Source organism: Glycine max, chromosome 20, assembly GCF_000004515.6.
Source record: "Glycine max cultivar Williams 82 chromosome 20, Glycine_max_v4.0, whole genome shotgun sequence".
In the NCBI taxonomy this organism is placed as follows: domain Eukaryota; kingdom Viridiplantae; phylum Streptophyta; class Magnoliopsida; order Fabales; family Fabaceae; genus Glycine; species Glycine max.
In genome coordinates, this window is record NC_038256.2 from 34,964,313 (window position 1) to 34,985,446 (window position 21,134).

At 30.1% G+C, this 21,134-nt stretch overlaps 1 protein-coding gene and 1 pseudogene across 1 annotated transcript; one reads left to right on the top strand and one right to left on the bottom strand.

The window, feature by feature from the left end:
* Window positions 1-6,279: 6,279 nt before the first annotated feature.
* LOC100810045 (mavicyanin-like) lies at window positions 6,280-7,126 on the top strand (annotated as a pseudogene).
* A 1,435-nt stretch (window positions 7,127-8,561) lies between these two features.
* On the bottom strand, window positions 8,562-11,143 carry LOC100810576 (transcription factor ABORTED MICROSPORES). Its single transcript, XM_041013557.1, has 8 exons — window positions 11,055-11,143; window positions 10,788-10,970; window positions 10,605-10,683; window positions 10,405-10,473; window positions 10,110-10,316; window positions 9,406-9,993; window positions 8,914-9,177; window positions 8,562-8,765 (listed from the first exon to the last, which is right to left on the bottom strand). The coding sequence occupies exons 1-8, from the start codon at window positions 11,141-11,143 to the stop codon at window positions 8,580-8,582; spliced, it is 1,665 nt and encodes a 554-aa protein (XP_040869491.1). The 3' UTR covers window positions 8,562-8,579.
* Window positions 11,144-21,134: the final 9,991 nt, after the last annotated feature.

Consider the following 21,134-nt stretch of genomic DNA (forward strand, 5'->3'; position numbering starts at 1 on the left):
TATTTTTTACGGTTTATTTTTTTTCTTCTAATTTTTTATTTTTTTTAAAAAATTTAAATGTCAAATAAATAATTTGATTTTACTTAATAATATTTTTTATTTAATATGATGTATATTTTTTATGGTTTTATTTTATATGTTATTAATTTATTTTAATGTTTTATTATTTAAAATATATTATATATTTTTAATATTGTTTTATTTAAATGTTTTTTGTTTATTTAAAATTTAGATAATCTATTAATAAAAATACATAATAAAATTAAAAATAACATAATTAATACATTAATATAAAATGCATAATACAAATTAAAGAAAAACATAAAAAGTAAAAATTATATTAGTCATATATTTGTTTTTATAGACAATTAGTACGATTATGCCCTTCACTTCTACATAATGAGCATTTCTTAAACCTACTTGAAATGGTTCGTCCATCTCATCATGTATTCGAGTAGTGGCCAGCATTCCTGTTGTCTGTTGTCGTTTCGAAGGATCAGACATAAAATGTGGACTTAAATATTGAAGCCACGTGTCTTCACTTCCAAGGGAATGAAAGTGATGCTGATAAATTTTGAAAATATTTTTCAACTTGTCATGCATCATAATTTAAATTGTAAAAAACACACACTGCATAATTTAAATTGCATAAAATGTGGACCTAAATATTGAAGATGTAATAAAGCAAGAATATGATGCATGAAATAGGAAGAAACATACCCTATTGATGACTCCTTTTTTTAAGTCAACATTTTTAAACTATTTGTTGAAATTTGATGCAATCTGGAAAATGCAATACACAGACGAAACATTCGGTCCGTTCCACCCAACGTGTTCCGATTGTAAAGCTGCTAGCAAATTGGTTCCTCTGTCTGATATAATACACAAATTTGGTTGCGGTGTAACATATCTCCGCAAATAATGCAAGAACCACATCCAAGCTTATTTAGTCTCGCTCTCAACAATTGCAAAAGCAAGTGGAAAATTGTTCATACTACCATCTTATCTGAAGGCAGTCAATAAAGTACCACGATATTTACCAGTTAAAAATATCTCATCTACTTGCACAAGTGGCTAGCAATATTTAAAGTATTCAATGCGGTTAAACACCCAAAATACACGATTAAGAATCACCCTAGGAGACTCATCCTCACCTTCCTCCATTGAAGATGAAGTTTTGTATTTTACTAAGGTACTTGGTACAAAATGTTGAGCAGTTGTCAACCATATAAACAAATAACTGTATGATTGTTCGCAACTTCCAAATGTCATTTCAAGGGCTTTTTGTTTAGTTGTCTATGTTTTTTTTATGAAACAATGTAACCAAACCATTGATGCATGTTTGCAATCAAGGTTTTGATTTCGATACCAAAATTTGTTTTCACTAAATGAACAATATTATGAGCAATTACAGAAGAGTCTAACCTAACATGATCTTGTGATATGAAAGAATTTGTGCAAGTGTGAATACCGTTTAATTTCTTCAACTCCCACCTCTTGCGTATTTTGTTGAACGATATTCTCGCTCTCGAATAACATCCATTATCATATTGACTACACATAACAACGTACTTGTCACTCTTGTTCTCGACCACATCAAAATTAAATGAATGCATAAAATGAAATTGTTTAATGGCATTCATAGCTGCTTGTTTTGATTAAAATGTCAAGCCTTCGTAAAGGTCATTTGTACTAGCACTCCCTCTGTTTTGATAAGGATTTTCGTACTCTTGATTTTCTCAAAGTTGACTACTAATAGTTTCAAAATATGAAGATGACTCACTTTGATTGCTTGGTTCACCATGTTCATGAAAATTGTGTTGTTGCTTGTCATCATTGAAGTCGCTAGCATTATCTCTTATTATGGGTTCTTTGCTAGCCATATGTCAAAAAATACAAAAGTAATTTATTAGTAAAATGACATCAATTTGGTGTATCTATTGTTAAAAAAAACAAACCTTTTTAAGAATTGTTAAACAAATACGAAAGTGCAGTAAAAGTTCCTAGTGTTGTGTATGTAACACTAAAAAAAAAAATACCGATAACACTTTAAGTAACACGTGAAAATGAGAGAACAAACTGCTTGTTTAGATCGATGCAAGATTGTGTAAATGTGAATTATAAGTGTGAACAACACCTCCTTTTATAAATTACATCGAAGTAAACAGTGTTATAAATAGTGAATACTAACTAGTGCACCCACCGTCAATAAAAATAATAATAGCCACCATAAAATAATGCATTGTTTACCTAATTTAATATTCTAAAAACCTAAATCAATAATAACTAAACCCTAAATTAATAATAACTAAATACTAATATACTAAAACATAAAATAATAACTAAACAAATTCAATTTAACATGTATAATGATTTATCTAACTAAACTGTAAATTAATAATAACAAAGCACTAATATACTAAAACATAAAATAATAACTAAACAAAAATTAATTTAACATGTATAATGATTTATCTAACTAAACCCTAAATTAATAATAACTAAACACTAATATATTAAAACATAAAATAATCACTAAATAAAATTAATTTAGCGTGTATAATGATTTATCTAACTAAACCCTAAATTAATAATAACTAAATATACTAAAACATAATTAATTTAACACGTATAAACTAAACTAACCCTGCAATCAACATAAAATATATTAATATATATAATATATTAAAAACATGAATAAAGAAGTCGTATCATGTTCTACAACTTTGACAAAGAACATCCACCCTCCATTTTCTCAATGGTTGAATCTACACCATTCATCCATGAATAGTGAAGTCATAGACAGTTCAACAACTTTGAAGTCGTTTGAATCTTCTCGACTTCAACATGCACTTCAGTCCACCCAATTGCATTCGTTTTGCCATTTCGTTTCGCATTTTCATTATAGATTGCAGAAACCTTGTTTAATGCAACAACATTAGGTGCAGAGAATGTAGTTAAAGTGCTGGAAAATGCAGAATAAAACTGCACCATTTTGGTGTTTTACATGAAGCTGAAATAATGCAGTGTGTTGTTCAATCAATGTGCAACAATGAAAGTGCAGAAAACAACAATACTTAGCACTCGTGAAGCTTGCATATGCCTTCCATTTATGATTCTCGTGCAGTGTGTTAATGTTTGCACAAGCTAGCTTCAGAAGAGCCGACTGAATTGGCTAAAATTAAAGCTTCGTACGCTTCAATAGCTTGCATCTGTGAAGCTTGCACATGCATAAATAGTATAAAAGCAAAGTTTTGTGTAAGAAGGATGCACATGCTAGTCAAAGTTCTTATCTCGTGAAACATGCTTATAGGGTCTCTTACATGAAATGATCATACCTGTGGAATCTTGCCAGAAATAAAGCTAGTCAATAAAAACTTGTATCACAGACCACTAAAAAATTATAAGTTGTGTATATTGGACTCCAAGTGATGCATTAATATTATACAAGTTAAGATATCAGAAGGTAACACTTTGGCAAAAAACCAATACTTGTGTCAACCATTACCTTACACCACCCAACTTTCATTCTTTTCCATTGTTATTTTCATCCTTCTATCCATTTGTTGTGTTCTTGATTGTCAACCAATGACACATGCACAACCCAGACTAATTGATGGCTCCTTATTGCGCTTACAAGACAATCATATTTCAAATCAAGTGTAGGAAGGCCAAGAGAGAATGATTTGTTCGAGGTATAATTTTGTTTGGGCTTTCATCCACTTGGATCGGATAGATAATCGGGTAAAAAATGTAATCACTTTAGCTGGTTTCAGTCATGTTATAAATGTCAGAAAAGTTGATATTAACCAGCATTTGGTTAGTACGTTGGAGAACCGAGACGCACACATTTCATTTTTCACATGGAGAGGCAACCATTACTTTACATGATGTGGGCCTACAGTTGCGCTTGAAGATTGATGGATTGCCAGTAACTGGTATCCTCACCGATGATGTACGTGTTGCTCATTAGACATTACTAGGAAAAACTCCACCTGATAAGTATGTAAAGAGTAAAATGATTTATTTAAGCTGGTTGCGACAAAATTTTCAGCAACTTCATGATGTTGATGATATTGTCATTGCACAGTATGTTAAAGCTCATATCATGATGCTCATAGGCGGTTGTTTGATGCCAGATACATCAGGCGCAAGAGTTCATTTTATGTATCTCCTTTGATAGCAGATACATTAGGTGCAACACTCCACCATCTGCATATAATCTATCACCATCGAGCTCTTGTTATCGTTCATCATTACCTACTCAAATACATGACATGCGTCATAAAGATGAGGAGGATGACGATAACAACACTACCAACAATAACGATGATGATGATGACAACGGTGGTGATCATGTTCCTCAACAACAACACACAATTACACATGAGTATCCTGTAACAAGATGAGGTAGAGGTCATAAACTAAGAGGACAACAAACACAGACAGACAAATTCAGTTCAACAAGATGAGAGATCATGACGCATATCTAAAAATGATAAGTGAAGGTCATATTTAATGAATGAAATAAACAAAAATAATTAATTATATGAGAAAATTCACAATAATTAAATAGTTTTTAAAAAAAAAATGAAGAATCAAGATAAAAAAGTCAGAATATATAGAAGAATCATAATCATATTTAAGTATGATAATATATATAATGCATTTGTTTTTAAGTGAGGTGTTGCTACATCAGTGCATCACCTTGGTGTTCATCGTGATCCATTTTTTCAGAATATCGGTACCTACTCCTGTAAGTTGTTGGAAAATATTTTCGGTATTTAGCTTTAAAATTAATTTGTTGTCAATCCACCAAGTATAGTTGACTTATGAGTCATGTCAACTTATTTATAAATCCGTAATAATTCATCAGCCCACAGACATAATCTTGGTTTCAGCTAGAAGCTGAATAACAATGTATACTAACCCTCCAAATAAAGATCTTCAAATGTACCAACTCCCTTTGGTTAAAATATTGACTACGCTCTTGCAACTTGCAAGCAAGTGCACTTAATATAAGTCACTGTTGTCTAACAAAAAAGACCATAAATCACTCGCAAAATAAATAAATAATAAAAAACTTACAAATGAACAATTAATCAAGAAAGTAGTGAACAAAGAGATGCAACAGTGAGACACAATACACAATTTACAGTATGTATAATCATCCGAACTATATCTTAAGCAGGAAAATCCATTCAGGTAACTTACTAATTCAATTTCAAATTCAAACACTTATATAGCTCAATGTAAGATTAAAATTCGGTAACTTAGCTTATCTACACGGCAATAGACGTAATGAATAACAGGACACCCTGCTTAGTATCCTAACACAATGAACAACTTTCCCTAAACTCACAATTTTCAATAACTATGAACAACACGAGGGGGAGATTACTGTGAACAACAATGTCTAAACTCCTACGTACCCTAATCTTGTGTGTGTCTGGAATCAATTTGGTCCTACAATGAGTCGGCTATGATATTCAAGAATCCTCCGTGCAACACAATTTGAGGCACGATTCTGGGACTACAACATCATGATAATACTAAAACTAGCCCAATAGGAAATTTTGGTGGCTCATGGCCGAAGCCCAAATAATTTGACAGATGAGCCATGCATAAAACAATAAAAATCCCTTAAAATAACAATCCTTCAATCAACAGTTGTCCATTGGCAATTGTAAAATAATAAATAGATGTTCTTATTCAATATAGTGTGCCCATTTGCTATTTTTTTATTATTATTGAGATTTGAGGCCAAGGACGATTAAGTTATTAATGTCTAACGGCAACAAGAAGACCAAACATTGTCGATATAGTCTATGACCATGATGAATCGCCTGCTGGCTGAGAGATAGACATAAAATAAATAATGGACAAACAAAGTGCAACAATAATTATGAACCCTTATTGAAGTTTCACATAAAACTATAGCATTTGCGTAGCAATAGTTACTTAAGTGTGGCCAAACATAAAACACAACGTTAAGGTATCTTGGGTGTGAAGTTAACAATCATTCGGCCAGCTATGCCCTTCCAACTTTCAAGGTGTGATACTTCAAGTCTGTTTTGGGTCCATTAGGTAATTTTCTATTTAATTATGCACAGCTTATAATGGCAGCTCCCATTTTGTTTGAATGTCAAATCATGACGTAACACACTTCCCCATATTGATAAAATTACAAGATCATTTAGACCCCCACATTTGAACTGCTTCTTCAAATACAAGCAACTCTTGGCAAGTGGCTATCCACCCTCATTTCAGCCACTACTTCATGGCATCTTATTTTTCCAAGGTCATGGGGGTTACAAGTTTTCTCAAACATTGCACCTTCTTGCTGGCAATTCTTACTTTGCTATGTAGTTTTCCCTTGAAGCATGTCAGGGCTAGTGTTTACACTGTTGGTGACCAAGAAGAATGAAGTAGCCAAACAAATTATGCTTCATGGGCAGAGAGATACAATTTTAGCAGTGGCGATGTTCTTGGTATCTCACTCAATCTTTTATTTATTTATTTTTATCAGTAAATATTAATTGTTAATTTATTAGTTTTTGTTAGAGAAATAATTGAACCGGTGACCTTTTTCTCTCTCTTTTCTTTCTTAACCATTCAACCAACCTTAATCTTATCTTGATTATAATGTTTGATTCTTGGTTTTTTTGTTTTCATCAATACAAAACATTCCTATAATTTTATTATCTTTGAAAAGAGTCTCTATATTTCTTGATTATAAGTCTGCTGTTTTGGTTTAGTTTTCAAGTACGTGAAAGGGCAACATAATGTGTATGAAGTGACAGAAGACACTTTCCGATCGTGTGATGCAAGTAGTGGAGTGTTGGCCAAGTTTGAGACTGGAGAAGATCAAGTAGCACTCAGTGAGGTGAAGAGATATTGGTTCATTTGCAACGTAGCAGGGCACTGCCTTGGAGGCATGAGGTTCGGAATTGAAGTAAAAGATGGTAATAATAATGTTACTAATTCCACGGATGTTGCATTTAACCCACCAATTGAACCAACTCCCTCGGATAATTCTTGTACCAGTTATTATGTATCTGAAAGATGGGGAGTGATTAAGAATTTGACTCCTTTAGGATTATTATTGTTCAACTATTATTTTTGATAAATGGTCAGGTACTTAGGTACGTGGATTTGATTATTTATTTCTGCATATCGCTTTCATAAGTACAATTTTACAATTCATTAAGTACAAAAGAGGGGGTCTTCTTCTAAAATGGCAGTATAAAAATGAAAATTAGACTACTACCTGGGTCATCCATGTGTTTGGTGTGAAGGTCAAGCAAGCAATTTATGATGGTTAAGGGACTTTTGTGTGTGAACAAAAAGCATATATACCCATTTATGTCTAGCTATCAAAACATGAGCTTGCCCAACATTACATGTGGTCTATCCCGTTTCCCATGTTTACACGAAATCTTCCATGATACACAGCCATTTATAGAAAGAGCAATACATGGTGACATAAACTCTTCTTGTATTTTGTTTTTTTCAGACTGATTCAACTGTGACCCCAATAATAAACTTAGATGTCCAAAGGTATTGAAAAAAAAAATAGAAAACAATTTTTTGGAGTAAAAAGACTATTCCAATTATAATATAAAAAAAAAACCCTTAATAAATGAAAGAAAGAGACATCTTTTATACACTGTCAAAGGATTTAAATCAAGAAAAATTAAAAAAAAAAATGAAATGAGCGGGAACAAATGTGATGTGTCTAAATTTCTTGAAATAAGTTTATTAAAAGTTACAGTGTAGAGTCTAAAAAATATTATTTTGGCTTTACACACTTACATAAATATGTTAGTCAAAATTATGTCTCCAATCATAGCTGAGGGTGCACAGGCTGGTGAAAAAGTTAGTTTCTTTGGGTGGTGGACAAGTTTTATAGAACATTAGATTCATCTGGGTTTCATGGGTAAATTATGCATCCACCTTATCCAATTATTTCTTCCCAGTCACTCCTTTTGCTGAGAATGAGAATCAATTACTTTTTTTTTTTCATTGCTAAAGACTGACTCGAGTTTTCGTAAGAAAACAATTTAAAGGGAATCAAATCACATGTTATCCTAGTCTATGTAATGGATGAATTTAAAATTGATCCAAATCATTGTACAAACACCCCTTGTTTCAAAGTGAATAAAGTGTAATAATAATTTTCATTTGAACAATAATGATTTTTTAAAATTTTACTTAAACCTTTGATGGATTAGGCCTTGTTCTTATAACTAGATTTCAAAATTTTGGTTATAGCTAGATTTCACATCTCTCAGTTTTCATCACATACTTGAGCCGAAGGTAGAAATTCGACTTTGATTAAGAGATCCAAATCAAGGTCTAAGAGCAATTTTTGGTTTCAATACCTTTTCTACATAAAACTAAGTCTCAAATATATATCAGATTTCAAAAATTATTTTTAAGGGTTGTCAATGTTTTGCCATGTTGTAAAATAGAATTATTCCATATATTCATTAAGCATGTTAAAGTATTATTAATTCAACATTTTATTAAAAATGTCTAATAACAAAGTTTGTTAGAGAACACATGATGGTCAAAGGTTAACTATGAAACTCGTGCGGGTAGGCACCCATCTGGTTGTGGTTGTGGAGTTGATGTTGATCGCTTTCCACACTATTTCCCGACGTTGCTGTCATCTCATGAGTCCACCCTCTGTAACGGTTCCGCATAAGCTCTAGCAGTGAGTCTCTTACATCTTCAGCTTCAACCGTTTCACTATCCTTTTTCTGTTCAAACACCCACAAAAAATAAAAATAAAAAAACTGAATAATCATTGTCATACAACCAATCATACGGTGTATGCATATGAATTGACATGATATGCAAAATATAGATGGACTTAATTTTAGAGTTACAATTAAGAAGTTATCTTACTTCCACTTTAAAAACATTTGACACGAGTCCCGTGTGGCTGGTTACCGTGGCATGCACTACATCCATGCCAATAGTGTTCAATGCCTCCATCAGTTTCACAAACCCATCAGGCCTGTGCTCACAGAACACCTTCACAAAATACTCATTCCCATCTATCAGAGCCACTTCCACTTGCGGCTGCATTTCATTAAGCAAATTTGCACTCAAAATCAAGTCACAAAAGCACAATTTGTGCACAAACAATACAACACCACTCATGCATGTCTAATTAAACTAAAACAAAGGCTAAGGAAAAATTATTGTATAGTCCAAAACTATCAATGATCATGGTCCAGACTAATTAATCTCTTCATGACATGTACCTAATTTTATTAATTCTTTCTCGTAATTTAATAAATTTGGCTACATGTCACGTAAAGATTAGTCATAAATAATCATGAACATGTGATGGTCCCAGACCATACAATAATTTACGGTAAGATATACAGGTACCTCCATCTGCTGGGTCTGCTTGTCAATGACAGTAGTACCTTCCTGCTTTTGTTTGGAGACATAGCCATTCCCTGATGTTCCCACATGCAACCCAGTTTGGGCCTTATCATGTTCAGCATTTGGCCCAAGTTCACTTACACAATTCATGCAGTTGCTTTCAGTGTCTGCATTCTCCTCAAGCTCATCTTGGAGCTCCTTCACTTGCTTCTGCAAATCCTTCACATACTCAATGGCATCTCCAAGAATGGATGCCCTATCCAGCTTAGAGATCCTAGGAACCAAAGAACGAAGGTTATATAACCTATCATTGAGCTTCTTCCTTCTCTTCCTCTCAGCCACAAGGTTCTTGGATTGGTTCCCTTTCCCATTCCTCCTCCTATACTTTCCATCTTCCTCTTCTTCGTTCTGGTCACTGCAATCTGACATTGAATCTGATCTACCAACAACGTTTTTCAGCAAGTCCTTGTCCTCCTCTTGCTTCTCTTTTGCCTCCAAAGGCTCCACGTATTGTGAATCCGTTGTTGTCATGAGGCTTTTCTGATACGTGTCATGCTCATGCTCATGCTCCTGATCTTCTTGGTTGGTTTGCTTGTCGTGAAGAAAGGAACCAGCTTAGTATTCTTCAGAGAAAGCATCGCTCTTCATTCTGTTGTGCTGTTTGTAGTTGAACTGCTGCATGAAGTTCAGTGGAGAATTGCACAGACCAATACTGCGGAGGTCCATTGTGATGACATGTTCTGAAGGGTGGAAGTGTCCCTGCTGTTGTTGTTCCCTTCATTTTCATCGCCTATAAGTGGGTTTGATTGCATGTTGCTCATTGAATTCTCGTCAATGTGGAAGCTCATTGAGTGGTTCACGGCTTCAATGCACTGGTTTATGACATAATCTATTAGTTGATGATCTTCAGGCACCTGTTACAAATATATATGTAAAGAGAGAAAGTAAGTCTAATGTATTATAAATGCTCCCTAAAAGAACATATATATGTCATGACAGTACTTGTTTAGTTACAAACAGTTCAACTAGTCCACCTGGCACCGAAATCAAAACCTGGGTCCCAATTGTTTCCTGCAAAATAAATTGTTAGTACTCATCAATATATATATATATATGGAATTAGATGAAAAAAGTGAAATTCGTTTTGCACCTCATAGATGAAGTGAAAAATAAAGGGATTTAACGTGGAGAAATTGACTTACTTCCAAGATGTTAGGATCCATGCCATTGGAATAGTTCACCCAGTTGGGTTGGTTTGTTAATAGGGTCTGTGCATGAATCCTGTTAATTGTGGCATACTAGGTGAGAATACAGAACAACTGGTCTAAATTAATATTTGAATTGTAGATAAAGGGAAGGAGAATATTATAAGAAAATATACATACCCAGAATTATCTATGGGTATGGAAGTGGAAAGCTGTGAAAGAAGATCGCAGGGCTTTGTTCTGGGGTGTGGATATGTACTATCCCTGCATGAGGCCACAGAAGAGACAGGGAAAATATGTTCTTCCCCAGCATTTTGATTGCTTTCAGTGCCAGCACAACAGCATCCCAACCACTCAAGAAACCTAGAGCAAGTGCAAGCATCACATTTTAACACAATTAAGGAGAGATAGAGCAAACAGAAGAATGATTAGTTAATTATGTATAACCTTTGGTCTTCACTCAATTTCCAGTAGATACAATAGTCCCATCCGTTCAAACCCACGAGGGGTCTTAGTCTCTCTACTAAGTTTTGCATGATGATGTTCATGTCACCTGATGAAATTCATAATTGGTAAAATGCCAAATATTAATTGATGCTGAGAACCGCTAACAAGCCGACACAAAACCAAGTACTAAACCAATCAAAAATTTGTCAGATATCAAATATTGTTATAAGTAATGATTCATAAACATCTCATTATTTTAAATATTCCACCAACATTTTTTATTCTTTTTATCTCTCTTCCTATCACATTATAAATCTTATTAAACCTACATATTTTCTCTCTGGATGTTCAATGGGTGACTTGGGTGTTCATGTAACATTTTCTATTGATATATGCCTGATGTCTTATATTTTGTGTATAATGCATATATCTAGCTAGTAAGAGTTTGTCAGTCATACAGTATGGTTAAGATTTGATACGCTTATATATATATATATATATATATATATATATATATATATCCCTTGCACTTTTGAAACACCCACATGCGCATCCACGCAAATATCCCCATAAATAGAAAACTAATGAGATGTATAGACCTGGATGATGATAGTGGAACTTCCTCTTTGAGCTCACAAAAGCAAAGTGGCTATGGTTACTTCCTTTGACTAAAAGCAAGAGCAAAATTGAAGAAAAAACAGACCAGAAGAAGCAGAAGAAACAAAAACTGATATCCATAAAAACTTAGTTGATAGCAACGGTTAACTGCACCATCATCCCAAAAGTTTGAATCATATCCACCTTATGCCGAAAGTCCCATCTCAGCAAACTCAAAGTTCTCCTTGTATCAATGCCTAGGAAGAAAGGAAGATGCAAACAATATCGAAAGCACACACCCGGTTCCTTCCTTCTTTATATATCATAATAATCATACAATATATATATATATATATATATATATATATATATATATATATATATATATATATATATATTGGAGCGTATGTGGCTGTTACTATGGTAGGTGAACTGCAGAGGGTGAATGAGAGGGAGGGAGGGATTTTTGCAATGAAATAATTCTTTTGCCTTGTGTTCTGTTAAGGAAGAGAAACGAGAAATTAAATGAGGAAAGAAAGGTGAATATTGAAAGACATAGATGAGTTGGTGATGATGGCAGGAGCATATTGCATGATCCAAGATGGCGTAGAAAACCTTAACTACCTTGCTAAAGTTTTTCATTCGTTTTGGATTAGTATATTCTCTCAAACCTCAACTACTAATGTAACTCAATATTAACCCAAAAAAAGGAAACTTCATATTACATGATGTATATACAAAGACTATAAATTAATAAAATAAGGAATTTATATGCACTTAATTATGCATGTAAGTTTAATTGAGACATGCAGGAGAATCATTCCGTTCGCTTATCATTTTGGTACATAATTTAAGGAAAAATGTTAAATTAAAATTCCATTTTTAGGTGTATGATTGGAAAGAAGAGAGAGATGAAAAAAATAAAGAGGGAAAAGTTAATAAATATAATAAATAATGTGATGATAAATGAAGAGGGAGATAAAAAAAAATAGAGAAGTAATTATTTCATGTATAGATCTTGATAGTATTTATTTCAAGTTATATATTTTGATTTTTTTAATTAAGTGGAAAGAGAGATGATTAATTTTAAAAAAACTAAGAATAATTTTAGAAAAATATTATAAATTATTGATAAATTTAATTACATTAATTAAATTAACTAACATTTTTAAAGATGTAAATTAATTAAAAGAGTTTATAATAAATGACGAAGAGAATAGTTCTGTTTTAAAAATCTTAATGGTATTAGAATTTATTATAAGTTTAAAAATATATTTTTAGTTTCTCAAATTTAGATATTTATCCTTTTTTAGTCTCTTAAATTAAAAAATTTATATTTTTTAGTTTCTTAAATTCATGAATTATATTATTTTTAGTCTTTCTTGACTAATTTTTGGTGGTTTACATGTACAATTGATGTGGATTTTTTTACCGCAAGAGGGACTAAAAAATATTTCACAAATTTAAAGAATTAAAAAAATAAATAATTTAATTTTGGAGAACTAAAAAAAGACAAAATCCAAATTTAAATGACTAAAAATGTATTAAATTTTTTTATTATATTAGTATAATTTTTTTAGCTTTTCAAGAAAAAATAATAAACATTTTAAAATTTTGGGAACAAATTCTCTCCTGTATAAAAAAAATTACATGGTCAAGCGTTGTGACTTCATTGCTTATTCCACTAGTAATAGCAAGTTTTTTCACTTTGTGTTTTTAACTTTGTATGTGAAATCAACCGATATAAAAAATATGTACTTTCTAGATCCATTTTAAAACTGATTTAGAAAGTTAGTTTTTATATTAGTTGTAACAAGAACTATTGTTAGAACTTAGAAGTATCCACTTTATACATCAATTGAGGCAAGAATCATTCTAAAAAGTCCACTCTTTCATCGATTCTAGTAAAAATCCATGTAGAATGTTTGATTTTTTTTTTTTAAAAAGGAAGAAGCCCAATATGTTAAATAAGTCTCTAGAATATCAAACAAGCCTCTAAACTTAATTATTGAATATTTTCATTTTAGTTCCTTAAATATATGTTAATATTATTACTTTATTCACTTTTTTTAAAAAAATGGACTAATTTGATTATTGAGTTACACTTTTATGGATATTTTTAAAAAAAATTCAATTCAAGAACTAAAATGACTATGCTTTACAAAATTAGTGACCAAGGTGACAATTTATTAATTCTATGAAAATAACACACATATGTATATGTATATATTATATAGAATATAAATTAATTACAAATTAAATATTATGATACGCTCCCTAATTTTCTCGTTTGTAGACTTCACTATGTTATTTTACTCATTAGTAGGGTTGGCTTTGTCCCAATGGATATTACAAAACTCTTAAAGAAGTCTGGTCTAGAAAGTTGCTTTCTATAATTGTTTCTTCAAAATTCGAACGATGTAGGAAGTGAGGTCTAAAAACTGCATGTATAGTATATTAGTATTAACACTTTTTTTTTTTTTTTATCGTTGTAATGGAAACTGATATAGAAGTTACTTTCGACATCCTATAAATTAAAACAAATATTAATTTAGAAAGTCTGGTCTAAAAATTAAAAAAGATTGAAAGAAATGTTCACATTTTTGAATTAGTTGATAACAAACTTAACTGGTATATTACATCAATTCTAGTTACTACCAATCTAGAGTGTAAATATCAGTATAACAAAAAATGTCATTGTCTCATGTACTATATTAATTTTTTGAGAAACTTCTATAAATTGGAAATGTGATTTTTTAAATTTTTTATAGTAGGATTCTTTTAAACCTCAACTTTAAACTATATTATAGGCTAGAATAAAATTTTGATTCTCTTCATATTTTGTTTAATAATTGATTTTGATTCTTACGTTTTAAAATAAAAATATTTAGTCTCACAAATTTTTAAAATAAACAATTTTGGTCTAATCATCAAATTTTGCCTATATGTTAGCCTATATTTTGAAATGAAAAATTAAAATTGCAAATAGAAGAAAATAAGATACCAAAATTATATGTTAGCCTATACTATATTTATAAAATTGATTTAAAAAACATAGAATCTGATGTAGTGATAAATTCGATGGAGAGAAAATGGATTCCATTTTATATTCCTTGTACGTAATAAATAAAGGTCATAGTAATTTCTAGAAGAAGAAAAGTTTGAGTACAAGCAAACTTGAAGAAAAATGACATATAATTATGGAAATTATTTTGGCCACATAATAAAGACTTGACTGTAGACGTACATGATTTTACGTATGCAATGTAAATGGGAATGGTCCCAATCAACAACCCATTTTGTCCATCTTTTTCTTTTGACCATAAGGGATTCCTTAGACCATGCATCATGGCACCACAAATAAAATGTGGTTCTAAGGCCATCCAGGGACGTATTCTTCTTCTTCTATCGCTTTCTGCGGCTAAAGGTTGCAATCGGTGAAGGACCAAAGTCGTCGCGTGGAAAGAAAAAAAAGGAAACTTATTGCATTCACATCATTCCGATACCCTCTTCTATTGTCTACTTGTTTACGGATGCTGTTTATTACGACAAAATAAGATCGCACCAGGGAAAGTGGGAATACATGTATCCCATTAATTAATTACTTGTTTCTAGTGACATACTTGTTGTTTAAATTAAATCTGATTTTTCACGATCCCTTATGTCATGATCCCACGTCTCATACAATCTTATTATGTCTAAGATTCTTAATTTTTCTTGGGATAAATGATCATTCTTATCCTTGGAAATGTAATACAATAACAATTTAGTTCCTAACTGAAAGTTTTGTTCCAATATGTAAAACAATAGGACAATTATACCATACCGTACAACTTAACTTAATATGAATTTGATGATTTGTAAACTTTACAATTTAATACCACCGTCTTACAGTTATCCTTATAAAACCACCCAAATCATAACTTAACAAGAAAAAGTCTCTCTTACAAATCACAAATCCATACCAAGCTGTACCTTAGATATTTCTTTCCTTACTTATATTCTTTTGGGTTTGCAACTGACTTATTACAATCCTTGCAATACTCCCACCACCTTATTTATAATCATGAATATTTCCCAACACGGTAGGCAACATCAACATATTAAAATAACAATACTTATTTAATTCGAAACTTATTCACTATCAAGACTTTAGTTTAAAATTCTATTTACCAATCCATAATTTTTTCAATCTAAAATTCTACTTCAAAACAGGCTGTTTAGTTTTCTGAGAATATTTTCAGTTTTCATTTCTTAAAGACTTTTTATTTTGAATATTTATTTCTTTTTGAAAACACGTTTGCGTTGTTTTTTTATTATTATTAATCTTTTCCTCATAAGAGCATTACTACTTTTCATGAGTATAATCCAAAAGCTGACATTGAACAAAAGTATTTGTTGCACATTACTCCCAGTTGGAAAAAAAAAAAAAAGTCCCATAACAAAAAGGCAATATATTGATATTGAGGCAAAAGTGGGCATCATTACGAGACAATAACATAATCATAACTTATTATAAAAACTAATTCTCCCCATGAAAGTAGTAAAGAACAAAGTATAAGAAAGGGTGTTGTGCATACATTTGGAATTGGGTTTGGGGGCTATGTTGTCCGGGCCAATCAACGAAGAGGGAACTGTTGTCATTGATTACCAAGAGAGAAAAAAATGCCACTGGCCAACTACAATATAAATCTATGATGACTTGATTACTTTGTTGCGTTAGGAATAAGAATTAAGGGGCAATTGTCAGTCTAATTGGAAAAGAGATTGTGAGTGGGGAATTAGTGTTTGTTGGAAATCAGAGGATGAGACGGATCGATGTAGATGCATGAGCAAAATTCAGAGAACAATTCTCGAGAGATTTCATATTGATTATAAGATACAATACTCTTCCATCTTGTAATTAAGTCATGGGAGTTCATAACAATGGAGTTTGTAAAGGTCAAGGGACTGAAAATGATGGAAAAATAAACCAATATCTCTTCAACATCTAAAAAATGCTACCCTGTGTAGATTGAAAATGATGGAAACTACTTCCTCATGCAAATTAAATCTTTTTGTTGCAATTTTCTCTAAAATTGACTCCACTTAACTATTAGAGGTAACAATCAAGCTTATCCATTGTAACTAAAGCCACGATGGGTGGGTGGTATTAATGTTTGATGACTTATCTAAAAAAAGAGGCACACAAAGTTCTAACATGAAAGTGACGCTTTCGCTATGAGGAGTCTATGGATTTTGATTAGTCGACAATTTGATGGATGTTTCTAAAGATTGTGCATGGACGGCGGGACTCTAGTGACTGGTTATAGAAATTTGGTAGTTTTGTGTAAATGAAATGGGTAATATTATATTGTAGATGCTCAATATTTGAGTTTCGTTTCGTATTCTAAGAGTGTTTAAACAATGTACGTCTTGGAAAAAAAAATTAGAGGTAATGTGAGTTAAAGAAAATTACACGTACAATATACTACTATAAGTTTTTGACAGCTGGCATGTTGTGATGATGAATAGTATAAACTAAAATACATGTATTTGTTCATTATAAATATAATATTTTTTATTTTTTATTTAATACCTACTGCAATATTAATAATTCCAGGTTTTTAAGCATAATGCATTGTTAATATAATAATATTTTTGTTTAGGCATTGATATTTTAATCTACATCGGCACTGAAGGTGTTTTAATTACCCATTTGCGTTAGTTATTACAGTACTTGAGATCAATTTTTACGGGAAAAAAATCCCTCCATTTTTTAGCATACCAAATGGAACATTAACTCTAATACGCTAATAGATCCCAAAAATTAAAGTAGAAGAATAAAAAAAAACTCCTTCAAAAGCATGTTAGTAATGCATTAAAAAACGTGATTAATTTATATTTAAATTTTTGTTGACAAATGTGCTTATATTTAATGGTTCATCTTAGGGATAATTAAATTTTTATTCACTTAATTTTTTATATTATAATTTTTATTCTTTCAAAGTTTTTTTTTGGCAATTTATAGTCTTTTATTAATTTTTTGTTATTATTTTTAGTGTCTCTTTAAAAAAATTATTCATTTTTAGTCTTTTATTTATTTTTATTGCTCAAAGTAATCTCAAATAAAAAATACACAATTAACAAAACAAGAATTAACTTTTTGAGCAATAAAAATAAATAAGAGACTAAAAATAGACAAAATAAATAAATAAAACTACTAATCCTAACAAATAATTAAGAAATAACTAAAAATTATAAAAAAATTGAATATACAAAATCGAGAAACTAAAAAGTTAATTAACCCTTAATCTCCTTCAAAAGGAAAATCACACAGGTTATTGAGTAAATTTTTTTATGAAATTTATAAATTATAATTAAGCTCGACAATTGAGAAAAGAGCAGCCCCTCACATGTAAAAAACAGATGATGATGACTTGCAAAACATAATGAAAAAAAGGATATTCCAAGCAGCTGGTTTCGTATATACCGCCAAAAGAGAATTATAAGCAATAGTGGCATAGTCCTCTCCTCATTTTCTTGATTGAAATGAAGAAGGATGAAGAAATGCCAAAGTGGAAAATTTTGCGCCTAAAATTCGGTCCGCCATAATGGGAGGAAAAAGAAAAGTAACTTTTTGCAAGCGGCAAGATTTTCGGAACTTTTTTCCAGTCTCTTGCATTCTTTATATATATATAGGATCTTAGAATGTGTAATTCAGAGTGCAAATATCTAAAATTTATGTTTTATATCTACAGTAAATTGTTTTTATCAATTCATATTAAAAAAATATTAAATTCAATTTAAAAATAAAAAGCATAAATTAAAATAAATAAGAGATTTAAAAAAATTCATAAAAATATTGTTATGGAAGAAAACTCATAAAAATGTTTTATTTAAAATAAATATTATTTTTTTACACCAATTTAAAATAACTATTCTAATATATATGATAAAAATAATACTTGATTTTATATAATTATTTTTTATTTTAATTATCTAAAATAAAATATAAAAAATAGTCGAAAATAAGTATTGCATGAATACTAAAAATGTACTCTTTTGAGTTTTGACCAATGTAGACATTTTATGTTGTTATGTTTTACAAGTAAAAAAATTGTAATTTAATTTTACACAAATTATATATATAATTCTGAGGTGTATACTAATATGAGTTACCTACTTCCTTTCTCGTCTTTTATTGTTTAAATTTTAAAATAGAATGTAGCATGCATAGTGTATATATATTGTGGGGGTGAATGAATTGTTTTTAGACTTCGTACGTCTGACATGGAACCTGCAGCAGAGGGATTCTTCTGTGCATGCACAGGCCAGCTGGGTGGTGAACGTCATCCTTATCATCGTTTGTTAGCTAAGAATATATTAAGGATTTCATGTGGAGCCAGATACATATTAGTTGGGAACCAACTTTAGAACTGTTTTCTCCACCGCTATGGAGGGAAGTGAGTCACCAATCAAAGCGACAAAGATTAAAGTAAAATTATTCTGTCACTTATATTATCCTGTCGTGTATTTAAGTAGTAAGGACTACAACTACTAATTTCAGATATAAGTTTAACTTGATATTGCAAGATTGATTGATTTTAAGTTTAGAATTAATTTTAGACATTTTTTTAAGGAGTATTTTCCTTTTAAAATATTATATTAATAATTAAAAACAGTCGATTGTTAATATAAACACTTCTTCCTTCTTCAAACAAAAATTCAAGTAGGCAATGAGTTTACCTTCTTGTCAAAAGTGGACCCTTTTATTCTTAAATGTAGTGTACTATAACAGTGTATATTTTTCAGGATAACTTATTGTGCAGTGATATATGAGTCAATTTTAAATTTAAATTTATAAGATTCTTTCAGATATATTATTTCTAAATTTCAACCAAAGAAAAACGAAGAATATATAGTCTATATTAATATTATTAATGACTATCATTAAATATTTTTTTGGCTTTTATGAAGATCAAAACTTCCCATATTTTTATTCAATATTATGTATATATAAGCTAATTTATGCAAGTGATTTCAACTCAATTTTCATTTTTTTTACTAGTTAAAAAAATGTTTGATTATTCCACAAATAATTTTTTTAATAGTTTTTTTAGTAGTTTCCAAGTAATGTTTTGTAAAATACTATTTCAAATAATATTTTTTAAAATATTAATTTTTAACTTATAACTTTTTATATTTTTTTATCTTTAATATATTTATTCAGTATCTAGTTATTTTTGTTACTTCGAAAACTAATTTAACTGAACACTTATAATATATAAATCAACTAATTTTTCAATTCTTAGTTTTCAGTTAATTTTTTAAATAAAAATTTCAACTAATTTTCCAGCTAGTTCTATAATTTGTTATTTTAGAAAAAAAATATAATTATTTTCTTAAAAATAAATTGTTGATGAATATTCATAGAAGCGTGTAAGGATTTGAACTAATATTTTTAAATAAATAAAATGTTAAATGTCTTAAAATCCTAATAAATTTTAATATTTTACTTTTAAAATAATTAAGAAATTTAATGAAATTTTGAAGATACATCTTTATCGAGATTTCTCTAGTCACCACAAACTGCAACTGGAATGGTAACAAGAGGACGCCGAAATTTGTCAATGTAGTCAAAGAGAAGGTGACGTCACTTTAATTCGATCAAGTGATTTGTGTTAAGCAGGACTACCTGAGTGTTAGCTTTATTTTGAACAATATTTAAGTATTTACGTCTTTTAATTTACTAAAAGAGAAAAAAAAGCTATGTTAAACAAAATATCTATTCAGTAAAAAACAAACAAAAATAGAAAATAATTAAAATAATATTATAGTATTTGAAATTACATAATTGTGTTATAATAAAGTATAAATTATATCAGTTTGATGATTTTAATTCAAGAGTAATATTAGTTTATTTGTTATTACGTCTCGTTTAATATTTCATTTGTATTTACTATTTAATATTCATATGAAGCGTCACTCCATTAAACAACGCAATAATACATTAAAGAGAAAAAATATTTTATGTAACTACTCGAAGAAATGAATTTAAATTAGATTCTAGATGTGTTGAATTTTAAAATTAATTAATTAATAACTATAACAATTAACTGAATCTGTCATAACTAGGAGCTGGATCAGCATGTAACACGTAACAACAAAAGCTGTTACAGGCGAGACAATTGTCTAGTTTCTTGAATATTTTAATAAACTTCTAGATAAAGTTTTATTTAAGTGTATAATCATCATTTACTAAGAGTGTAACGTCCAAAATTAATCATAAAATAATTATCATAATGATGGATTGTAATTCTTAACATTGTTAGTTTATAGTTTTATTTATTTAAAACAATAAAATACATTTTAATAGAATAGTTTGTGAAAAACAGTCATGTACTATTAGTTAGGGGTATTTATGAATTGAAAAATCAATAAAAAAAAAACTAATGACCGAATAAATCGAAAATCTAACAAATCAAAATTATGAAAAATTTA

Bases quoted from the DNA above. Each gene is read 5' to 3' on its own strand.
- LOC100810576 (XM_041013557.1), bottom strand. From the start codon at position 11,143: ATGCAAAACTTAGTAGAGAGACTAAGACCCCTCGTGGGTTTGAACGGA. The intron at 9,994-10,109 runs GTCTGTGCAATT...CTTCACGACAAG, and splicing joins AATGGACCTCCGCAGTATTG to CAAACCAACCAAGAAGATCA. The intron at 9,178-9,405 runs GTACCTGTATAT...TAGTTTAATTAG, and splicing joins AGCAGACCCAGCAGATGGAG to ACATGCATGAGTGGTGTTGT.